This window comes from Hyla sarda, chromosome 9, assembly GCF_029499605.1.
Source record: "Hyla sarda isolate aHylSar1 chromosome 9, aHylSar1.hap1, whole genome shotgun sequence".
NCBI classification, from domain to species: domain Eukaryota; kingdom Metazoa; phylum Chordata; class Amphibia; order Anura; family Hylidae; genus Hyla; species Hyla sarda.
The window spans coordinates 26,756,284-26,779,592 of record NC_079197.1 but is presented as its reverse complement, the minus strand read 5'-3'; the positions used below and the strand labels follow the sequence as shown (position 1 = coordinate 26,779,592).

Below are 23,309 nucleotides of genomic sequence, written 5' to 3'. Positions count from 1 at the left end.
CCCATTAAAATTCTCCATCGTGCACATGGCGGAAATCCCGACTCCACGTCCGCAGAAACATTGAACCTGTTCAAAGTTCTGTGGATTCCACTCGGAAATACATTGCCGTCTATGGAGATGGTGCATTTCCAAGCGGTCCTAATGCAGCCGAAACAAGAAAATGTGCAGAATGTACACCCTTTTTTTCTGGACAAACACTCCACACACTTTAAGCCATGTGAACATAGTCTTAATGAGGGAGATTTATCAAAACCTGTGCAGAGGAAAAATTGACAAGTTCCCCATAGTGACCAATCAGATCACTTTATTTAAAAATGAAAGAAGTGATCTGATTGGTTGCTATGGGTAACTGATCAACTTTTCCTCTGGACAGGTTTTGATCAATCTCCCCCCATTGTGTCAAATTCTTTAAGTGAACAAGGAAATGTGGGAGGGAAGGGGGGTCTGGGAGATCATTTCTTGCAGGGTGTTGTAATTTATCACTGGAATATTGTATTGGGTTAATAGATAATGTGGAGGTAAAATACATTTGTTTGGCGCGGTGAAGGGCAAAGTTATAAGTTTCGCACATGAACTCCTAATGGAGAAAATCTGCTAACATCTCTTAAAAGACGTTCGGCACACCTCCAGCACCAACGAAGAAAGTGAGTTCAAGGAGTATGGCACGGTGGCTGCCATCTTTGAGGGAAGGGTAAGAGTATAGGGGGTGGACTAATTCAAGAACCAAAGCCATATAAATCCAAAACCAGAGTACAAGAGACAACCACTAGAGAGCAGCACTGAAGCCTGTGCAGGTACTTTATACGGCAATATATACAGAGTAAGAAGGGAGATAGGTCCACCACATAAACGACAACACATAGTCACTGAAGTGAAGGTGTCTTCTGCCATGTCACGGAGGTCCAAGAGTTCAGACTTCAAATTATAGGAAAGTGAATTCCATTAACTGGTGATCGAAAATCATAGGCCCAGATTTATCCTACTGTGTGAGAGAAAGTGGAGTGATTTGTTTACTGAGCTGTGATTGGTCACTGTGGAAAAATCACTCCACTTTTTATAGCCATAGACTCCACCAATGTGATCACATGTCATGGATTTAACGGTCAAAAACAAGGAATTCCACCACATTGGACGCTACGAGTTAAGTTTGCAGAGAAAACAACCAAGGCCTATATATTGTAATAAGTCTTTGGGGAGTATTTTGCAAGGACGTGTCTGGACTTGTCTACCACTCCTTTGGGACAAACAGTGGGGGTCACATGGCCTATATATAAGTGAAGGTCTTAGCTACAGATTTATTTGGAAAGTGCAGAAGTGCAGACTGGGTTGAATGAAATTTCAAAATTTCTTTACCATGTGCGTGTTACCACTAATCCTACTCGGAATGTTTTCCAGGCTCTGTAGCAGTGATCAATCATGTCCGGGTGAGTACTTCATATATACTGTGTATATACATTTATCTGGCAGTAGATAATAACCTGTATATCAGTGTCAGGTCGGGGGACACCTCGGGAAAAAAATTCCGCGGGGCACCCCTGCCGAGGTTGACGAGCAAAAAATAAAAATAGGAAAAAAACGTTAAAAAAAAGCAATGCACTATATCTATTTATCAGTGGGTATGTAGTTTAAAGTGCTGCTTTATACAGAAACTCACTAATGACGTCTTCTCTAATTTGCATCGTTCCCTTCTCTTCTCGATCTGGTCCAGGCCAGCATCACGATTTCTTCCACACACAATTCCTCACCGTTAAACCTGCAAAACAAACCTATTAGGCTCCGCACTTTTTTTTTACATGTTGTGACAGATGGGTGTACATGGGTGACAGGTGGGTGTAGAGAAGTGCACATGGGTGACAGAGGGGTGTACATGGGTGACAGAGGGGTGTAGAGGAGTGTACATGGGTGACAGAGGGGTGTAGAGGAGTGTACATGGGGGACAGAAGGGTGTAGAGGAGTGTACATGGGGGACAGAGGGGTGTAGAGGAGTGTACATGGGTGACAAGGAGTGTACATGGATGACAGAGGGGTGTAGAAAAGTGTACATGGGTGACAGAGGGGTGTAGAAAAGTGTACATGGGTGACAAGGAGTGTACATGGGTGACAGAGGGGTGTAGAAAAGTGTACATGGGTGACAGAGGGGTGTAGAGGAGTGTACATGGGTGACAGAGGGGTGTAGAGGAGTGTACATGGGTGACAGAGGGGTCTAGAGGAGTGTACAGGGGTGACAGAGGGGTGTAGAGGAGTGAACAGAGGGGTGTAGGGAGGTGTACAAGGGTGACAGATGGGTGTAGAAGAGTGAACATGGGTGACAGGGGCATAGGGGGTGACAGAGGGGTGGACAGGGTGGACATGGGGGACAAGGATGTGGTCAGAGGGGTGGACAATGGAGGGTGAACATGGGTGACAGGGATGGACAGGGGTGACAAAGGGTTGGATGGGGGGTGGACATGGATGACAGGAGGGTGGACATGGGAGACAGGGGGTCAGAGGGGTGGACAAGGGTGACAAGGGGTAAAAGAGGGACAGGAGTGACAGAGAGGGATGGATTGGGGTGACAAAGGGACAGATGGGTGAACAGGAGGGTGGACATGGGATACAGGGTAGACTACGGGGTAGGCGGGGGGGGGGTAAACATGAGTGACAGGGGAGTGGACAAGCCAGACATGGATGACAGGAGGGTGGAAATGGGTGAGGGGGGGGGGTGGACATGGGTGACGGGGATGATAGGAGGGTGGACATGGGTGAGAGGTGGGGTGGACATGGGTGACAGGGGGGGGTGGACATGGGTGACAGGGAGGTGGATAAGGCGGCATGGATGACAGGGGGGGTGGACCTTGGTGACGGTGGTGGTGGGACAGGGTTGAGAAAGGCAGGCACAGGAGTCCGGCGCAGATACAGCTCGTCCCGCCCCAGGGCACCATTTTCGGCTCACTGCGCCGCAAGGGAGAGGGGGGACGTAGGGGGACGCTGTGTGCGCAGTGCGCACGCAGGCTTCCCTTCCCCCCTGCGCCGTCAGTCATAAGCGCGCAGGCCGGGGCGGGACATTTAAAAAAAAAAAGAAAAAATCACGGCAAAATCCTGCCACACCACGGTTGGGAATCACTGCTGTATATCATTATTGTGTTTACTCATTGTGATTGTTTAGTGGTTTTTGCTGACTTTATTATACATACAGTAGTAGAGAGGTGCCTGTGAGGAGGTTCCTTTTGGTAGGAAACAGATGTGGGGAAATGTTAGCAATTCATGGCTAGGGGATATTATAACTTATGATCTGCACCAACAACCCCTCCCCAACTATTCTTCTACCCCTCTCCAATATCCCTTCAATAACGACAGAGACAAAAGTGTTGGTGAAAAATGGCCACAGCAGCCCAATTTATTAACAACTGAATTAAAACAATAGTAATAAATAATTTGTTTAAACATCATACATGAAAAACCAGGCTAACAACTATCCCTGAGTAACATTAGCTCAGGAGAAGGACCTAAGGGCTCAATTTTACTAACCTAAGGGCCTGCTACTTGCTCCTGGCCGTGGATCACCTGACCCAGGAGCACCAATTGTGCAGCTCAAAACCTTCCCTGGGGCCCTATGCCCACAGAGACTTCCCTACCAGGCTGGAAACCGCTCCCAGACCCCCTCCATACTCCGATCCAAAACCTCCATGTTGTCCACTGATGCCTTCAGATCCCACTCCTGACTCCACTGCTGCCATGGACAGACAACAACAAGGGCAGGCGGGTGGGAACTTCTGCTTTGGCCATGCAGCGACTGTGCCCCCCACTTCTGCCCCCCCCGCCCTTTAACCCCCACTTAACCTCTCCCTGCTATGTGACTAACTCCCCTCTAATCTCCTGTTAACCCCTTCCTGTCCCATGCCTAACTCCACACCTCAACCCCTGCCATACCTGCATAATCCCCCTGTCATGCGTCCTATCCTATCCCCTCCAGGGCTTCCTGTCCAAATATACTTTGCTAAGGAAATCTTCACCATTTGGTAGCTGGTGGGTGAATTTAGGAAAGCTTGGATACTCACGTATAATGAACTGCAGTGTCCTATGACAGGATGTAGATCTAGTGGAGACAATGAAATTGTTACTAGTGAAGGTTTCTCTCCTCTGACTAGATTCACTCCTTTTTTGGAAGTAGACAAAAAAAAGTTGTGGAATAGCCCTTTAGTATGAATGACACCTACGCCTCCAGAAGGACAAAAATCTATAAAAACAGCAACATTGTCACAAGGATAGAAGTAAAAAGCTAATGCAAGTACATAGAATTGCTGGGACATAAATTAACATAATATATTGGTATACATCTCACATATATAACAGCACTAGTGATGTCAGTAACCTGATAAAAAAGCAGCTGTCAGGACCGATCGGGGGGACAGGGAGAGTTATCCCTAAACTGACCCTAAAAACACTTTCCCTGCCTACGTGCCCATCCATCCTAACCAATGGATGGACAAGTGGGCGCCGGTCCCTACCTGCATTAAAGTGCAGTGGCGTAAAAACACATAATACACAGTCGGTCACTAGCCAGAAACATTACAGGAACACAGAACACTATAAATACTATACACACATAACTAAAAAATACATATAAAGTTCATAGGACACAGATCAGAGAGTAGCACAGGGGACACTATAGACAAATGGTAAAGCACAGAGGAAACACTAATTCAGTGATCACGAACTCTATGATCAGTGCATGTACTAACAAACTCTAAAGATCAGATCAACCAAACAGGATATAAATATAGGACACTGTTCACACTGGACACAGATAAACCAACAAACAGATTAGGTCCAGAACACAAGACTGGGAAATGGATGAGTCAGCATAGACTCTAGGAACAAACAGGAATAAAAACTCAATCCCCCAGAAAACCTCCAGTAACATGGGAATGTCTTGATACTAGAGCTCAATCTCCCCGAGTCGACCATGAAGCACGAAGATCTCTTGTATTAATTCTCAATTCCCCAGAGTCCCAAGAAAAGGTAACAGGGATGTCTTGTTACAAAAACTCAGAAAACAGATACAAGAAAGCACACATTGTGAACAGCTACTTAGCAGAAAGGACATACTAATCCTAAAAAACTGCTTAGGCAAAAATAGTAGAATTAAAGCATAAACAGACAAGCAGTGTTGCACTAACAACTTCATACCAGCATGTTAATCACCAGCTGAGAACCTAGACTGAGCTGGAGATATCTAGACACACCCGCAATGCTATTGGGTGAAAGGATAAAAGCTTTAACTATTTCCTTGCCAGGAAACATCAAACTGTTCAGACACAACCTAAATCCAATGGCTGTGTCTGAACACAACCAAGACAGAAATTACAGCAGCGTCCAATGATTCACTAGTATGTCGGACCATAATCATCATGTGAAAATAGCCTGTTCTATGTTTCTAATATATTGGGATAGTTCCTGTCGACTCACCTTGTCCTTCATTTTCTATGTACTTGCTCGTCTCTTACACATTTTCAGCTTTGTTTTTATTCATTAATCATTTATTTATATTGTTTTTTTAATGACAGAAGTGAAAGTTTTGGGGATTGGGGACTCAGACAAATTGACAATTCTTAGAGGCTGTCCTGGTCATCCCGGCCTTCCAGGTCAAAAAGGAGATGTTGGGACTCTGGGAGAAAAAGGTTGGTAAAATCAAGAGACTATTGAAGTTGATGGGTATTGTATGTGGTCCTTATTGTAGCCTCCAATAGATATTTATAGAATATTTGCGTCTTCATCAAGACTCAGCGGTGTCAAGCAGGACCTGGAATGGGACCTCATTGTTTGTTCTCTTGTACGCCACTATATACGGTAAATCTATTGCTTTATTTTCCAGGGCAAAAGGGATCTGTGGGGGAGCCAGGAAAAGTCGGACCCCCAGGCGTAAAAGGTTAGTTAAGAATTTGTAATAATGTCTATAATAACAAGCACTCATATGTCAGCAGGAACATACAAGATCTATGGTCCTTTAGATGGCAGGGACAGAAAAATTATATCCCTGTCATCATAAATAGCAAAGAAAATGTATAGCTCTATATCTGCCGGTGTTTGTGTCTTCATTCAAAGGAGAACAAATAACTGTACAGTGCATGGGCAGTGTGAGGTAGTTCCTATATTACAGTCACCAAGAAATATCCATAAATATTAATATAATATTAGTCTTTTAAAGTATCTGTAAAATATTTGGTAAACCTTGAATTATTAATAAATGGATAATAAATAGACATACATTCCAGAGAGGAAGCCCATATGACTGCTAGGGGGCCCAAGGTTGATCTTGTGTCTATTTTATTGGATCATAAGAATCTGCACAGGGATGTGGTGTTATGCAGCAGGGGCCCCTCTTCTCTATATATCGTGCTGAATAAAGATATATTGCTCCGTTTTTTCAAGGAGAAAGAGGATTTGTGGGGGAACCAGGAAAGGATGGACCTGCAGGACAAAAAGGTTAGTAAAGACCTCCTAAGAATATATGTATATATATATATATATATATATATATATATATATATAAACAAAAGGGCAACAGCACTCAAAAAGTCCAAACGATATATAAGAGAAGGTGCAGGCAACCTGTAAAAGGATCAAGTCCAACGATCCATCCAAATGTAAAAAAGGAAGATCAGGGCAGCACTCCAATAGTGTGAAAAAAAGATAAAATTCATTCCATCAAAACAATGTGCAAAACAGCAGCGACGTTTCGATCCTCTCCAGGATCCAGGCTTGAAAAAGATCCTGGAGAGGATCGAAACGTCGCTGCTGTTTTGCACATTGTTTTGATGGAATAAATTTTATCTTTTTTTCACACTATTGGAGTGCTGCCCTGATCTTCCTTTCATATATATATATATATATATATATATATATATATATATAAATAAATATTAACAATAACAAAATGTCTGGGTTGACTTGGAAGTTGCTAAAGATGCTTTTTTTTTGTCCTCTATACTTTTTATAGACTTATCTTACCATGGTCCCTGAGGCTTTTTATAGACTTATCTTGCCATGGTCCCTGAGGCTTTAAAATTGGGATTTTCCTTAAAGGGGTATTCCAGGCCAAAACTTTTTTTATATATCAACTGGCTGCGGAAAGTTAAACAGATTTGTAAATTACTTCTATTAAAAAATCTTAATCCTTCCAATAGTTATTAGCTTCTGAAGCTGAGTTGCTGTTTTCTGTCTAACTGCTTTCTGATGACTCACGTCCCAGGACCTGTGCAGCTCCTATGGGGATATTTTCCCATCATGCACAGCTCCCGGGACGTGACATCATCATTAAGCAGTTAGACAGAAAACTTCAGAAGCTAATAACTATTGGAAGGATTAAGATTTTTTAATAGAAGTAATTTACAAATCTGTTTAACTTTCCGGAGCCAGTTGATATATAAAAAAAGTTTTTGCCTGGAATACCCCTTTAACATTAAAAGGAATGTGACAGCAGGGCACCCTAATCTGCTAATAGGGACCGTCATCATAGGCATTATACCTTAGAGCGCTGGGGGTGTTTCTTTACCCCTTGGTGCACGGTGATATAGCCGCCTGCTCACTCCTGTACTGCTGACCGTCCCCTCATTCATACTGAAACACAGCGGCCTTGAGTTATATCACTGCAGAGGGACGGCTCAGTATATATTAGGAAGTGATGTTAGAGAAGCCAGTTGGCGGTGCATCAGTGTTGTGAGGGGTAAAGGAAAGCCCCTAGTGCACCGAACAGCCTAATTTGCATATCAATAAACAGCACACTGAAGCTCCATATTAAAGGTACTGTAATGCTTACTCCATAACATGCTGTCAGATACCCTAAAATGTCCTGTCATTATATTTTTGATACATCTCAAGGACTATCTGAGTTTTTTGTTTTTACTTGTGTGTGTGTGGGGGGGGGGGGGGGGGGTATAAAAGTGGAAGAGAAGCTGAGCTCTATGATATACAGCTTGATATAATTTTCGGAGCAGGTTTACTGAGTAAAGAGCAGAGTAAATCCAGACAGGACTCCTAGGAGAGACAGTGAGAGTCTTGATTGCCCCGCCCACACATGCCGATTGTACTGGTGTGTACAGAGAAGGCTGTCGATCACTCAGTGGGGGTGGAGTTATCAGGACTCTCAATGTCTCTCCTAGGAGTCCTGTGCTTTGTGGAGACATGGAATGAGATCTGATCTTGTATTGCACGCTTTCATAGATATATACGTATATGTCTTTCTTTTTAGGAGAGAAAGGAGAAAGTGGTGTGAGTGAGGGAGGCTATGGTAAGTTAGATTTCTATTTGAGAACTTAACTTCTGCTCCATTCATATCTAAAGTCTATGTTGCACAGAATGTCACCTTAACCACGCAAAAAAAGAAAAAAAAGAAAAAGGATTCCTTCCGTCCGCCCACTGTGAAAATGCTTGTTCTACACTTCAGTACTTTAAGTACTTTAACTTATGCACTGCTCAAAAAAATAAAGGGAACACTTAAAGGGGTACTCCGGAGGAATTTTTTTTTTTCTAAATCAACTGGTGCCAGAAAGTTAAACAGATTTGTAAATGACTTCTATTAAAAAATCTTTACCCTTCCAGTACTTTTTAGCAGCTGTATGCTACAGAGGAAATTTTTTTCTTTTTGAATTTCTTTTTTGTCTTGTCCACAGTGCTCTTGGCTGACACCTGATGCCCGTATCAGGAACTGTCCAGAGCAGTAGAACATCTCCATTGCAAACCTATGCTTCTCTGGACAGTTCATGACACGGACAGAGGTGTCAGCAGAAAGCAATGTGAACAAGACAAAAAAGAAATTCAAAAAGAAAATAATTTCCTCTGTAGCATACAGCCGCTAAAAAGTAATGGAAGTGTAAAGATTTTTTAATAGAAGTCATTTACAAATCTGTTTAACTTTCTGGCACCAGTTGATTTAAAAAACAAAAATGTTTTACACCGGAGTACCCCTTTAAACAACACAATGTGGGTATAGCTGTTCATTTGGCATGACTATGTTGGGAGTGGAGGGGGAAGGTCTATTGGAACTGTTTTTTTTTTGTGTCTGTTATTCAGTTGTTAAAAAATCTATAAAAATATGTTTAAAAAAAAAAAACACGATATAAACAACACTGATTGACAATCAATTTCACATGCTGTTGTGCAAATGGAACAGACAACAGGTGGAAACTATAGGCAATTAGCATAACAGCCCAATAAAGTAGTGGTTCTACAGGTGGTGACCACAAACCACTTCTCAGTTCCTGTGATTCCTGGCTGATGTTTTGGTCACTTTTGAATGCTGGCGGTGCTTTCCCTCTAGCGGTAGCATGAGACGGAGTCTAAAACCCACACAAGGGGCTCAGGTAGTGCCGCTCATCCAGGATGGCACATCAATGTGAGCTGTGGCAAGAAGGTTTGCTGTGTCTGTCAGCTGGACACTACGTACAGAGCATGGAGGTGCTACCAGGAGACAGGTGTCACGTATGGGCAGGGAAGGAGTGCACTCTGATCTCGCCCGTTCCCCTATCCCTGCCTACATACGTACCTGCCTTAACCGACAGGTCCGTAACCACAAAGACAGTCCCTTCCTGAATACGTGAGGGGAGTAGATGTCAAAACAATAAAATACAAAGAAACTGTCAAAGTCCGGCACCAGTGGGATACAGGCAACTAACAAAAATAAAACTAAACACACACACAAAGTCAGGGTCAGCAAACCGCGTCAAATCCAGGAGAGGACAGAAGTACCGAATCGCTATAACCAGAGGGAAGTCGAGTAGGAAGCCAGAAGTCAAGAATGCCAGGTGATACAGGATACACACGCTAGCTACTTAGGTCAGAAGACTATTTCACAGGTGTTGGCTGGGAGCCAACTGCTGAGTTAAATAGTTAGGCCACAGGTGCTCAATTAGTCAGCTGACCAGCCAGACAACAGGGTGTAACCCAGCAACCAAACAAACAAAGAACCTGTCAGAACTTATTAACCCTGCAGGTTCTGACAACAGGCCAGTACATCATGAGACGTGGAGGAGGCCGTAGGAGGGCAACAACCCAGCAGCAGGACCGCTACCTCCTCCTTTGTGCAAGGAGGAGCAGGAGGAGCACTGCCAGAGCCCTGCAAAATGACCTCCAGCAGGCCACAAATGTGCATGTGTCCACTCAAACGTTCAGAAACATACTCCATGAGGGTGGTATGAGGGCCCAACATCCACAGGTGGGGGTTGTGCTTACAGTCCAACACCGTGCAGGACATTTGGCATTTGCCAGAGAACACCAAGATTGGCAAATTCGCCACTGGCACCCTGTGCTCTTCACACATGAAAGCAGGTTCACACTGAGCAGATGTGACAGACGTGAGGCGTTGTGGAGAACGTTCTGCTGACTGCAACATTCTGCAGCATGTCCGGTTTGGCGGTGGGTCAGTAATGGTGTGGGGTGGCATTTCTTTAGGGGGCCACAGAGCCCTCCATGTGTTTGCCAGAGGTAGCCTGACTGCCATTAGGTACCGAGATGAGATCCTCAGACCCCTTGTGAGACCATATGCTGGTGCCATTGGCCCTGGATTCCTCCTAATGCAAGACAATGCTAGACCTCATGTGGCTGGAGTGTGTCAGCAGTTCCTGCAAGAGGAAGGCATTGATGCTATGGACTGGCCTGCCCGTTCCCCAGACCTTAATCCGATTGAGCACATCTGAGACATCATGTCTCGCTCCATCCACCACAGACTGTCCAGGAGTTGGCGGATGCTTTAGTCCAAGTCTGGGAGGACATCCCTCTGGAGACCATCCACCACCTCATCAGGAGCATGCCCAGGCGTTGTAGGGAGGTCATACGGGCACGTGGAGGCCACACACACTACTGAGCCTCATTGTGACTTGTTTTAAGGACATTACATAAAGTTGGATCAGCCTGTAGTGGGGTTTCCCTCTTTGATTTTGAGTGTGACTCCACATCCAGACCTCCATTGGTTGATAAATTTGATTTCCATTGATAATTTTTGTGTGATTTTGTTGTCAGCGCATTCAACTATGTAAAGACGAAAGTATTTCATACGATTAGTTCATTCATTCAGATCTAGGATGTGTTACCTTAGTGTTCCCTTCATTTGTTTGGGCAGTGTGGTTGATGGAGAGTTATAGTAACAGGCAAAATACCTGTTGACTTGCCATCCTCAGAATCAGTCCCTACTGAGTTGATCCAGAGAAAGGCAAAAAAAATCCTACCCGACGCCAAATATGGCATCAGTATAAATCCCTGGATCAACGTTCTGTCCCTATAAATCTAGAATCCATTACCAGCAATGTTATTACTCTCCAAAAATTATTTTTATAAATGTCTCCAAGCTGTCAGGAACTGCAAAGAAATCCAGAACCAGGGGGCAGTGCTCAGTGACTGGTACACCATATACCCGGATGGCAGCCAGCCCCTGAAGGTCCTGTGTGATATGGACACCGATGGAGGGGGGTGGATTGTAAGTATTTGCATGATGTGGATGTGAATTCACAATTTGATTAATAAAAACCTTTGTTTAAAGAGACTGTAAATCCATATGTTCTTTTGAGTAGAAGAAAATCTTTCTGTAAGGCTAGGTTCACACTGTGGAATTTCTGGGCAGAATTTCTGCCAGAGACTAAGCTGGCGGTACTAGGACCGCGCGGACTGCATTGCCGTCCCCATAGATGTCAATGCACTTCTGAGCAGATCTCCCAAAAGATCTACCCAGAAATGCATTGCCATCTATGGGGAGGGCAATACAATCTGTGCGGTCCTAGTGCCGCCGTCTAAATCTCCTGCAGAAATTCTGCCCAGAGATTCCATAGTGTGAACCTAGCCTAATAGGACTTTCTATAGTTCCTAGGATACTGGTGGACTTTTTGTAGGCTTTGTTATCTAGTCCAGGCCTATTCTTATTTATGACTTAGGGTATGTTCACAATGAGGAATTGGAGAGGAATTTCCACGAGTAATTCTGCTCGCTTATTCCTCTCCAATTCATTCGGCAGTGCCAGACCCCATAGTATGTAGTTAACTTTCCTCTCCTCAGTTTACACTGAGGAAATTCCGCTAGCGGAATTCTGTCACAGAATTCCGTTCCGCATGAAGAATGAACATGTTCTTTCTTCATGCGGAATTGGGCTCGTAACTCCATAGAAGTAAATGTAAAAATTTTTGGCACTCTGCAAATTCCGCACGGAAAAAAAACGGCGTTTTGGAGCAGATTTTGTAAGCGAACATTCCGCTCACACCTTAAGTGTGAACATACCCTTATAGTGTATAGACATATACATGATAATCTCCTATACTTTTCCTGCTTTAGGTAATACAGAGACGTTGGGACGGGTCAGTGGACTTCTTCCGTACTTGGGATGCTTATAAGAAAGGGTTTGGAAGTCGGCTAAATGAATTTTGGCTGGGAAATGATAATATTCATCAAATAACTTCAACAGGTAATATATAAACATATGAATAGGCTACACATAGACTTTTCAGCATATTGCTGGACCCAGTACAATGGATCTAAGCTTGAGATTCATAAGTGGCTATTATTGGCATATTATGGACTAGTTGACCTTAGTTGGCCAACAGTTATCTCCATCTGGCTAGGTTTCCATAGGTTTTTTTTTCTGGCATTGTTTTTATACCAAAAACGCCAGAAAAATTGCCACAGATTTTCCCTGTGTTTTTGTGTTTTTTCTGGTGTTTTTGCTGTTGAGTGAAAATTGCATTTTTTGGCCCCTCTGGTGTTTTTTTCAAAATTTGTTGGGTACCAAAAAAAATGAAATAAAAAAAAGGATGCAGTAGGGAAGTAAAAAAAAATTATTTTATGAAATTTATCCTTTTTATATCAAAATTTTAATACATTTTTAAACAGGGATCAATTTATGTTGGCAGGCAGGGAACTAAAAATGTAGTTGACAATAATAAAAATGTAGAAAGGGGCCATTTTAATGTAAAAATAATATATTTTATATAATAAATTTTGTTAAAATTTGTATTAGTAATGTATTTTAATGATGTGTTTAATAAAGTGTGTGTTTTTTTTTAAAACTTTTTTTCTTTATTTTTTACATTTTTTAGGTAGTACTATCACTCCCAGCATGGAACACACTGTTCCATGACGGGAGTAGTAGTTCCTTTACTAATAGACAGATCTCCCCGGGTGTCAGGAGTGACACCCGATGCGATCGTCCTATCTATTGCAGAGATGCGGAGAGGCTCTATACATCGTTCCAGATCTCTGCTCTGTACTCCGGGTCAGCCAGTGATGTGAATAGAAATTCACATCACTCATTCATATTTTCCGCCCAGAGTGGGGATTGGCCGGATGGTTGCAACCAATCACCACTCTCAGTGGGAAATATGAATCAGTGATGTGAATTTATTTTCACATCACTGGCCGGAATATAGTGCAGAGAAGCGGAGCGCAGGAAAAAGCCACTCCATCTCTGCACTAGATAGGACGATCGCATTGGGTGTCAGGAGTGATACCTGCTGTGATCTTTCCTTAACTGCAGGTACTACTACTCCCAACATGGAGCACACTCAGTTCCATGCTGGGAGCTGTAGTACCTACATTAATGGACAGATCCCAGTGAGTGTCACTTCTGACACCTGTTGCGATCTGTCTATTAATGGAGCTGGAGCTGAATTCGCTCCATGTTGGGAGCAGTAGTACCTGCAGTTAAAGCACAACTGTCACGGATTTTAATCCCCATAAACTAGCCCCAGGATGACAAAGTTGTTAGAAATTACAGTTCAAGCATACCTTTTGCTGCTTTCTAGCAATCAGGCTAAAAAATGCTTTTTATGAAAGTCAGCAACAGTCGGATATCCCCTGTATGCCAGCGCTCGGCCCCTGCGCATAGGCCCCTTTCTTATATGTAGGTGGTGAGTTTTCTACTGTAAATGAATAAACAGTGCCCGTTCTCCTGTGCACAGTGGTGATGCGATGTGGGCAGCCAGCTCTCATAGCAAGCGCTCGCTTCCCATGGGCGGCATAATGCAGTAGCGGAATGAGCTGTCCGCACGCATCGCATCACCGCTGTGCACTCCAGGAAGACGGGAGAATGGGCGGCCGGCTCATTCCGCTACTGCCTTACGCCGCGCATAGGGCCTTAGGGACCGAGCGCTTGCTGTGGTCGCCCGCATTGCATCACTGCTGGGCACAGGAGAACGAGCACTGTTTAAGCGCCACCCGCATATAAGAAGAATAAGGGGCCTATGCGCTGGGACCTGTGTGAAACTGTGGGAAACTGCCTGCAAAAACCCTATAGTTAAAACCCACATGGCGTTTTTCATGGTGTTTTTTCATTCCATTAACTTCTATGAGAAGAAAACGCCATGATTTTACCCAAAAAAAAAAAACAAAGTCTTAACAAGTGGTTGTTTTTGAGCCAAAAGGAGCTCAGGAGCCCAAAATAGCAGAAAAACGCCAAAAGGATTTTAAAAATGCCAAACTGAAAAACGCCATGTGGATCTGGCATTTTGCAGTTCCCGATTGACTTGCAGCTAACATCTGGCCTCAGCGTTTAAAGAAAAAGAAAAAAAAAGGCCATGCGGCAGAATGGGCATTTTATTGATGTTTTTGCCAAAAAAAAAAATCCTAGCCTCACCCCTGTGTTTTCTCAATGATGTGAGATTTGGAGAAACTTTCATAGTTTATTGCAATGTTATACCCAGACTATAGATTCCAGTTACTAAATCACCTGCTCATATCTTTCTCTATAAAGGCACATGGGAATTACGTGTTGATCTACAAGATTTTGAAGGTAAAAAGGTGTTCGCCAAGTATTCAAACTTCAAAGTCTTGGATGAATCTGAGAAATATGCATTAATAATAGGATCCTTTCAGGGAGGAACTGCAGGTAAGAGTCAATGAGGCCAAAATGTCCATCATAAAACCTAGTTTCAGGGTAGGGTCACATGTGCCATCATTAAATCCATAATAGAGGAAAGAAATGGACAGCATCCACAACAGAAGGCCTCTTCATATGGTCCTGACGTCACCTCAGTACTCCTCCTCTTTTATACAACACAGTATTAGCAAAGCATAAATAACCACACAAATACAAAAGATAAAAGCCTGAATTAATGTTGTGGTTTACCCAGGGAACATATTAATATTCCTGTTATTGATCCTCTTAGGTCCTAGTGCTTGTGCCCTTGATATAATTTTACTTCCTTTTTCTAAGTAAGTGCTGTCAATCACCTCTAGTAAGTTTACCTGGATAAGATCACCACTATTGTGACTATCATGTGTGGGGACCCACGGTGATGGTGGGACCATGGCATGTAGCGTGTAGGTGCATGTTCGTGACACCAGAGTGGTTTTTGGGTACTGGAACCACCCAAACGGTATTTCTGCTATACCGATAGCTAGGCAGTAAAAATGAGAGTCCACAACCAGGTTATGGTTTATTGGAGGCTTTACTGAGGTCAGACAGGTGTTATTATCTTCACAGCTAGGCCAGAATCCCAGAGAGGTCGCCAGGTACACAGAAGGACCTCACAGCTTGCTGGGACCAATTATACTTGTAATAGAAGTGACTTGAGGCTTGACTAGACTGTAGATAGTGACAGCAGACATTGACTTGACTTACTGGAAGTGACTGTAGGTTTGAGACTGTGTAATTTTGAGTGATAAAGTACTAACTACTGTATGTAACTTGAGGTATACATTACTTGTATGTGTACATTGTGTGTACATGAATGTGTACTTTTAGGTGTACATTATGTGTAGTACACTACTGTTTATTATATATGATGCTGGTGGTGGGGTGACGTGTTGCTTTTCCTGAGTGGCTCAGGACAAACCCCTGTAGAGATACAACCAGTCACCAGAAAAGACTGTACACGGTGACTTTTGGAGTACAATAACTTATTTACATTTTATTAGACCTTAGCAAACATAATACAGGACCATAACCTTTTAGTGTTCCTCCGTATCTCGGCCGAAGCCAGGCACATTACTTACTAATCTTGGTTGCAGTGAACTTATCTTGACTGGTCTGTCAGGCACAATGCTTGAACGTTGCTTCATAACCTGTAGCAACAAAAGATGTCTGCCGGTAAGCAGCAGTCAATCAGTCTCACGACCAAGTCTGGTTAAAGGAATGTGGAAGGAAAGAAGGAGGCCCTTAGGTCCGGCGCTGCTCGGTCTTCCACTGAACCTTTGTGGACCGAGCAGCACCGGACCTAAGGGCCTCCTTCTTTCCTTCCACATTCCAGTACTATACGGGTTCCTGCATAGGATACCAGTCCAGGCACCTCAGCTGCAGCACGGACATCATCAGTACCCCTTATAATGGGGAGACACGCCTAACCCTCAAGAGGGTCACCAGGTGAGAATATACCCTGTCGGGGGTTCCATCTGGGGTCATTTGTTTTACGGTATCACACGAGGCGTTGTCCTCTCTCAACTTTTTTTCCTCATTTTCTTTTAAGTCTGGTTAAAGTTTTCTGTACACAAGTTATTTGGACAACTTTCTTTCTGGTAATTTTCTTTCCCAGTCAGGCTGGGCCCTAGGTTGTGAGATGAACCTTGGGTTGTGAGACTGGGCCCCTTGCAGGGGGGCAACGTGAAAGTTCCAAGACACATGGGATAATCGGAATTAGTAATGGTTGGACTGACTGTAACCACTACTTGTACAGCAGCGGCTTGTGCCACTGAGGGATTGTTTGTTGGTGCCTGCTGATCCGGCCAAACCTCTGCCACTGCAGGAGTAGGCCGAGGCACTTGAGTTGGTACCTGCGGGTTAGGCCAAACCTCCTTTACAACTGGAGTAGGCCTGGGTACATTAATTGGTGCCCAAGGTTCAGGCCAAAACCTCCTTGCTCATAGGAGTAGGCCTGGGCACATCTGTACAGGAACCTTGATGTAGAAACTTGGGATCCATCGCTGCTGGATCTGGATCGTCCTCTTGGATGACTGCTCCCTTGACACTGGGAGGTAGAAGACCAAAGGGATCTGCCTCCCAATCTTCGGAGGGAAAATAAACAAATGGAATCTGGGTTGGATTCTTGGGCCTGGTGACAGCTGGTGCCCATTCCCCTCGCAGGCTCTGCACCGGGGTGTATTCCATAATTTCCCTGCTCTTTAGAGTATGCTTTTCTGGGGGGAAAGCCCTCCTGTTTACTAGGAGGATGCCCCCGTGGTGACAGTCCATGAGGGTGCCAAATACCCATACTCGGTCAAACTTCACTACGGTGGTGTGTCGGTGCTCCAAGGGTGGCTCACCTTCTCGGGGGGTGCTCTAATCTGCGGATATACAAGGCCTCTAGTTGTTTAGTGTCCTTTTGTTGCTGCTGCCTCACTTCAAATGGCAACTGCTTAGGCCCATATCTTTGTAGCCTTTGGGCCCTCAGTTCCTCCACGATGGCGGCCACCTCTGCATCTCTTTTAGCACTTTCGGACTGGGCTGGAGGAACTGGGGGAAGGGGCTTCCCGGGCAAGGGAAGAAGATGCTCCCGCATGTATTGAATCAATTCCGGCTTGTCGACGAACAGCCAATTAGGGAGCGGTGGTGACCAGGGACCTGCTGGGGGTTGTTGGGCCTTGGGCGCTTACTCAGGGCTGGAGGCAGAGGAAGGAGTAGAGAAAGCAGCCTAATCCGGGGTACTCACATCGGACCCCAGGTGCGATGATTCGGAAACAGCCTCACGGGCGACGGCCCTCTTAATGCTTCCGGTTCACCCTCTGCCCACTCTCCGTCATCCTCGGGCAGAGGCACCTTCAGGCAGGCGTCGTCAGCCTCGATGGACAGTGATTGCAGGCGTTCTGACAGCTCGTGGAACATCTTCACAATCAGTCGATCCTCCGGCTCGATCTTGGGACTCTTGGTGCACGTGGATCACTGTGACTCCGCCATCTTACTGCTCTCGGCCTGCACTTCCTGTAGACTGAAGAGGCCGGGTTCCACGTCGCCTTTTATATCAGTCTCCAACAAGATGGCCGCTAGCCGGAAGGACATCAGCAGAGGGGCCTGGGACCGGAAGCAACTCAGTGGTGCATCCTTTTCATCCGCCCCCCTGGCAACAAGGGGCAGACCTTTCAAGTTCCAATTCGGACTGGACACTACGACATGATCTCCACGCCTGGGGGTGGGACACTGGCTCTGGCAGGACTTCTTTGCACGCTTCTCGACCATCGGATTAACCCTTGCAGGTACAACAGACATTTTGACGCCAGAGTGGTTTTTGGGTACTGTAATCACCCAAATGGTATTTACGCTATTCCAATAGCTAGGCAGTGAAAATGAGAGTCCACAACCAGGTTATGGTTTAACGGAGGCTTAACTGAGGTCAGATAGGTGTTATCTTCACAGCTAGGCCAGAATCCCAGAGAGGTGGCCAGGAACACAGAAGGACCTTGCAGCTTGCTGGGACCAATTATACTTGTAATAGAAGTGACTTGAGGCTTGACTAGATAGGTCCTTCTGTGTGACAGAAGACATAGACTTTACTTACTGGAATGACTGTAGATGTAAGGCCTTCCAGGTGCTGGACACTAGCACTGAGACATCTTTTGTTGGCTGTTCCTCAGCAAGAGTGATGGTAGAAGAGCAGAGAGAGAGAATTGTAATGGCCACTCCCTTATATAGAGGGGGGCTGAGCCAAAGCCCATTGGTCAGGCTGCGGGTCATGTGTTAAACTGGTGCCCTCTGGGTAACATCATGTGATAACATAACATGTGACATTTCACAGGTCCTTTAGATGACATCTCACTGGTCCTTTATACTGTCTATATATTAAGACACTGACTATCCATAAAATAGAATAGATAACATCACAGTAACAGCAGGGGAGACACTGCAGGAGAGCACCCAGGTCACTGAGGGACTCAACCTGACAGGGTCTAATGGTAGTGCAAGACCATGTCCTATACTGGGACATTATACATGCATATGTCCTATGAGTCCTGGGCAGCCTCTGCCTGTATGTAGGGATCTATTATAGTCTCAAAATCGGTTATACATTGGTCAAATAGGTCGAATGTAGAAAAACCAGTCACATGGGGATGAATGAATGTTTAGTGTATGATTAATTGTTTTTATATTTGTCTCTATATTTTGCAGGAAATTCTATGGGAGGTCTAAGCAACACCAAGTTTAGTACTAAAGATGAAGACAACGACACTTTTGAGACCAGCAGCTGTTCCCGAGCACATAAAGGTGGCTGGTGGTATATGAAATGTCACAAAGCTAACCTGAATGGATTATACCACCGAGGAGAGCACACATCCAATGCAGATGGCATCAACTGGTATTCTGCAAGAGGGTATAACTACTCATTCAAGCAGGCAGAAATGAAGATTAGGGCGGTTTAAAAATAAAATGCTCACCTGATGGAATTATTCTAAAGGCCACAACAATAGATAGGTTATGTTCACACAATGGAATATCGGTGCAGAATTCCACAGAAAAATTCCACATGGACATTCTGCAGCAGCAAAGTTCCATTGATTTCGCTGTGCACACAATGGAATTTCCGCTGCAGATGTTTCTGCTGCGGAAATTCCGATTTGGGAGTCCACAGAAAGAATAGACATGTCTATTCTTTCTGCGGAGTCTGCACTGTAATGGATTGCTGTCTATGAGAGAGCGCATTGCCGAGCGGTCTTAGCACTGCCATATTCTGCTGGTGCTCCGCTGTCGGTGAAATGTCTGCATAACAGATCAATCCCACTGGGGAGAACAGGATCCCAACAATTGCAGCAATGAGTCCCAGATCAACATCCATGGAAGTGAATGTGAGTCCAAAGGAAAAGTGGAAAAAACAACAGCTGTATCGCAAATTGCGCAAAATTAAAGAAGGGACACGGTAAAGTGAACTAAAAATAACAAACTTGGATTCATTATTGTGTCCAATATAAACACTTTTCAGAGACATTCGTCTCCTCCCACAAGGCATTATGGGGGAAATTTATCAAAACCTGTGCAGAGGAACATTTGCTGAGTTGCCCATAGCAACCAATCAGGTCGCTTCTTTCATTTTGCAGAGGCCTTGTTAAAAATGAAAGAAGTGATTTGATTGGTTGCTATGGGCAACTCAGCAACTTTTCCTCTAGACAGGTTTTGATAAATCTCCCCCAATGTCCACACACATACAGCTATTGTTGGCGCCTCTAGGTCTACAATATGGCGCCAACTAACAATACTAAAATGTATCTAGACATATGGGGGGACATGTATCAAAGAATTTACACAGTTTTTGTGTGTAAATTCTTGCGCAAAATTTTGCGCAAGCTGTTTTTTGCGTCTTTTTTTTGCGTACATTCTGATAGAGCATTTCCTCCTGATGTCGCGATATGGGGTACCTTGGAGTGACATCTATAGTAGGCAGGGATTTTTTAACTGCGTACTTTTCCTTTACACCTCAAATTTTCCGCAAGTAACTTTTATTTGAACGCAAATATAAGCCGTCTTGGACTGCACTTAGCGAGATGCTCTAAATCATCCGTCATTTTTCAGAGCGGATTGCGGAGATTACTCTGCTTCTGCCGCTAGTCAGATTATCTCTGTGATACTTAAAATCTTTCCATGTACCTTTTAATAACAATGTAATGATTATGGACACTTGTGATCACCCGGCTGCAGGACTTTATAGGACTACTATTCCCATCATGGACAGACTCTGCCCATGATGGGAGTTGTAGTCCAGGGGCAGATCGCAGCAGATCATTCTGCAGAGACCCTCTGCAATCCGCATTTACTAACTTAAAAAGTCAGCGGCACATGCGGCTACACTGCGCTCCCCGCGGCTCCTGTATACACGGTCATAATTCATAATTCCCGCCTCATGGATACAGGAGCTCTGATTGGTCAATAGCTATCCACCAATCAGAGCTCCCCTCTCCCGGCTGTATATAGGAGCCGCGGGCAGCGCAGTGTAGCCGCATGTACCGCTGGCTTGTATAGTTAATAAATGCGGATCGCAGCAGGTCTCTGGAGAATGATCTGCTGCGATCTGCCCCTCTGCCCTTGGACTACTACTCCTATCATGAGTCTGTCCCATGATAGGAGTAGTTGTAGTACCGCAGCGCTGAGGGTTGGCACTTGCACATCCCCCGGCTGCCGGACTTTATAGGACTACTACTCCCATCATGGACAGACTCTGTCCATGATGGGAGTTGTAGTCCAGGGGCTGATGTGCAGATCGCACCAGGTCATTCTGCAGAGACACGCTGCCATCCGCATTTAAGATAACGACTTGGCCGGTACATGCGGCTACATCGCGCTGCCCGCGGCTTCTATATACTAATAATTCATAATCCCCGCCGGGAGAGGGGAGCTCTGATTGGAGAATACCTATTGACCAATCAGAGCTCTCCCGGCAGCAGGGATTATGAATTATTACAGTGTATATAGAAGCAGCGGGCAGCGCGATGTAGATGCATGTACCGCCCGGCTTGTTAACTTAAATGCGGATCGCAGCGGGTCTCTGCAGAATGACCCGGTGCAATCTGCTCCTCAGCCCCTGGACTACAACTCCCATCATGGACAGAGTCAGTCCACGATGGGAGTAGTAGTCCTAAAAGTCCCGCAGCTGGGGGATGTGCAAGTGCCATCCCTCAGCAGCGCTGCGGTACTACAACTACTCCCACCATGGGACAGACTCTGTCCCATGATAGGAGTAGTAGTCCAAGGGCAGAGGGACAGATCTCTGTTCACATTTTGCGTTTTGCCTAATGGGAACAGAGCAGTGTGTTCCCAAACAGGGAGACTCCAGCTGTTGCTTAACTACTGCCCCCCCCAGATGGGAGTTGTAGTTTAGCAACAACTGGAGGCTCCCTGAAAAACTGAGAAAACACAGGAAAAAGCTGTGACAGTTTTTCTGGCGTTTTTTGTTGATGGACAAAAACTTAAATGGAATCCTGACCTCAAAGCAATAGAACAAAATCCCTACGTCCACTTTTCCTGTGAGGTAGAGAAGGAGTGTACGGTAGAGCTAAGGGGGGGGGGGGGGTCCTATATTTGCACAAGATTTATCAAAGGACATGCACAGCCTTAATAAATTCTGAGCAAGAGTGTAAATTAGACAGCAGTGTAAAGGGGTAGAACTGTGTCTACAATAGACAAATAATGATACATGTCCCCCATGGAGTAAATACATAAACAAATTCCATACAAATTGCAACCAATTATAATAATAAACTAAAACATACAAGTTTATTATTATTATTATTGGTTGACATTTGTTTACAGTTTACATAGTTCACATAGTTTACTACAAAAAATGGTTTGTGCCTTCGGCTGTCCAGGCATGATGGGGGTTGAGGTTTTGCAACAGCTGGAGGGAGACATTGCCCTGTTATGTATTGTCTGTTATGTATTGTCTGTTATGTATGCCCATTGCCACTAGATGGCTCTGTAACTGGGAAGCTCTGTAATACTATAGCAATGTCGGTTATATTGATTCTTGTCACATATGTAAAAACTTGTTGGTTTTTTGTTCAGTCTCCATTTTGTTCGACAAGTAAAAAGATATACACCAATGTTTTCGCATCGTATTAATTGTCAATTACCAATATTTTTGCATCGTATTAATTATCAATTATAATTAAGTACAAGACGTAACACCCTATACCACACTTAAAGGGGGTACTCAGGTGGAAAACATTTTTTTAAATCAACTGGTGTCAGAAAGCTAAACAGATTTGTAAATTACTTTTATTTAAAAATCTTAATCCTTCCAGTACTGATTAGATACTGTAAGTTCTCTTTTTGTTTTTTCTTTCTTTTCGGTTTGACCACAGTGCTCTCTGCTGACACCTCTGTTCATGCCAGGAACTGTCCAGAGCAGGAGAGGTTTGCTATGGGGATTTGCTTCTGCTCTGGACAGTTCCTGACATGGACAGAGGTGTCAGCAGAGAGCACTGTGGTCAGACAGAAAAAAAATTTGAAAAGAACTTCCCCCGTAGTATACAGCAGCTGATAAGTACTGGAAGATTAAGATGTTTAAATAGAAGTAATTTACAAATCTGTTCTTTCTGGCAGCAGTTGATTTTCTAAAAAAAAAAAAAATTCCATCAGAGTACCCCTTTAAGCAGTGATTCCCAACCGCGGTGCCGCGGCACACGTGTGTGCCGTTCAGCACTGCCCGTGGTGCCGCGAGATTTTGCCGTGATTTTTTAATTTTTTATTATTATTATTTTTTTAAATGTCCCGCCCCGGCCTGACGGCGCAGGGGGGAAGGGAAGTCTGCGTGCGCACTGCGCGCACAGCGTCCCCCTGCATCTCCTCCCGTCTCCTGTGTTCCGCTCCGTCTCCCGCGTCCCCCGTGTTCCCCCCCCTCCTTCCTCCTCTGTTCCCTGTGTCCCCCGCGTCCCCCTCC

The 23,309-nt window shown here is 44.6% G+C and overlaps 1 protein-coding gene across 1 annotated transcript; it reads left to right on the top strand.

Annotated features, from left to right (window-relative positions):
• The first annotated feature begins 1,017 nt into the window (after window positions 1-1,017).
• Window positions 1,018-20,832, top strand: LOC130290477 (ficolin-1-like). Its single transcript, XM_056538165.1, has 9 exons — window positions 1,018-1,424; window positions 5,547-5,660; window positions 5,855-5,908; window positions 6,412-6,465; window positions 8,231-8,269; window positions 11,322-11,449; window positions 12,295-12,424; window positions 14,708-14,842; window positions 19,052-20,832. The coding sequence occupies exons 1-9, from the start codon at window positions 1,331-1,333 to the stop codon at window positions 19,300-19,302; spliced, it is 999 nt and encodes a 332-aa protein (XP_056394140.1). The 5' UTR covers window positions 1,018-1,330; the 3' UTR covers window positions 19,303-20,832.
• The last annotated feature ends 2,477 nt before the right edge of the window (window positions 20,833-23,309 follow it).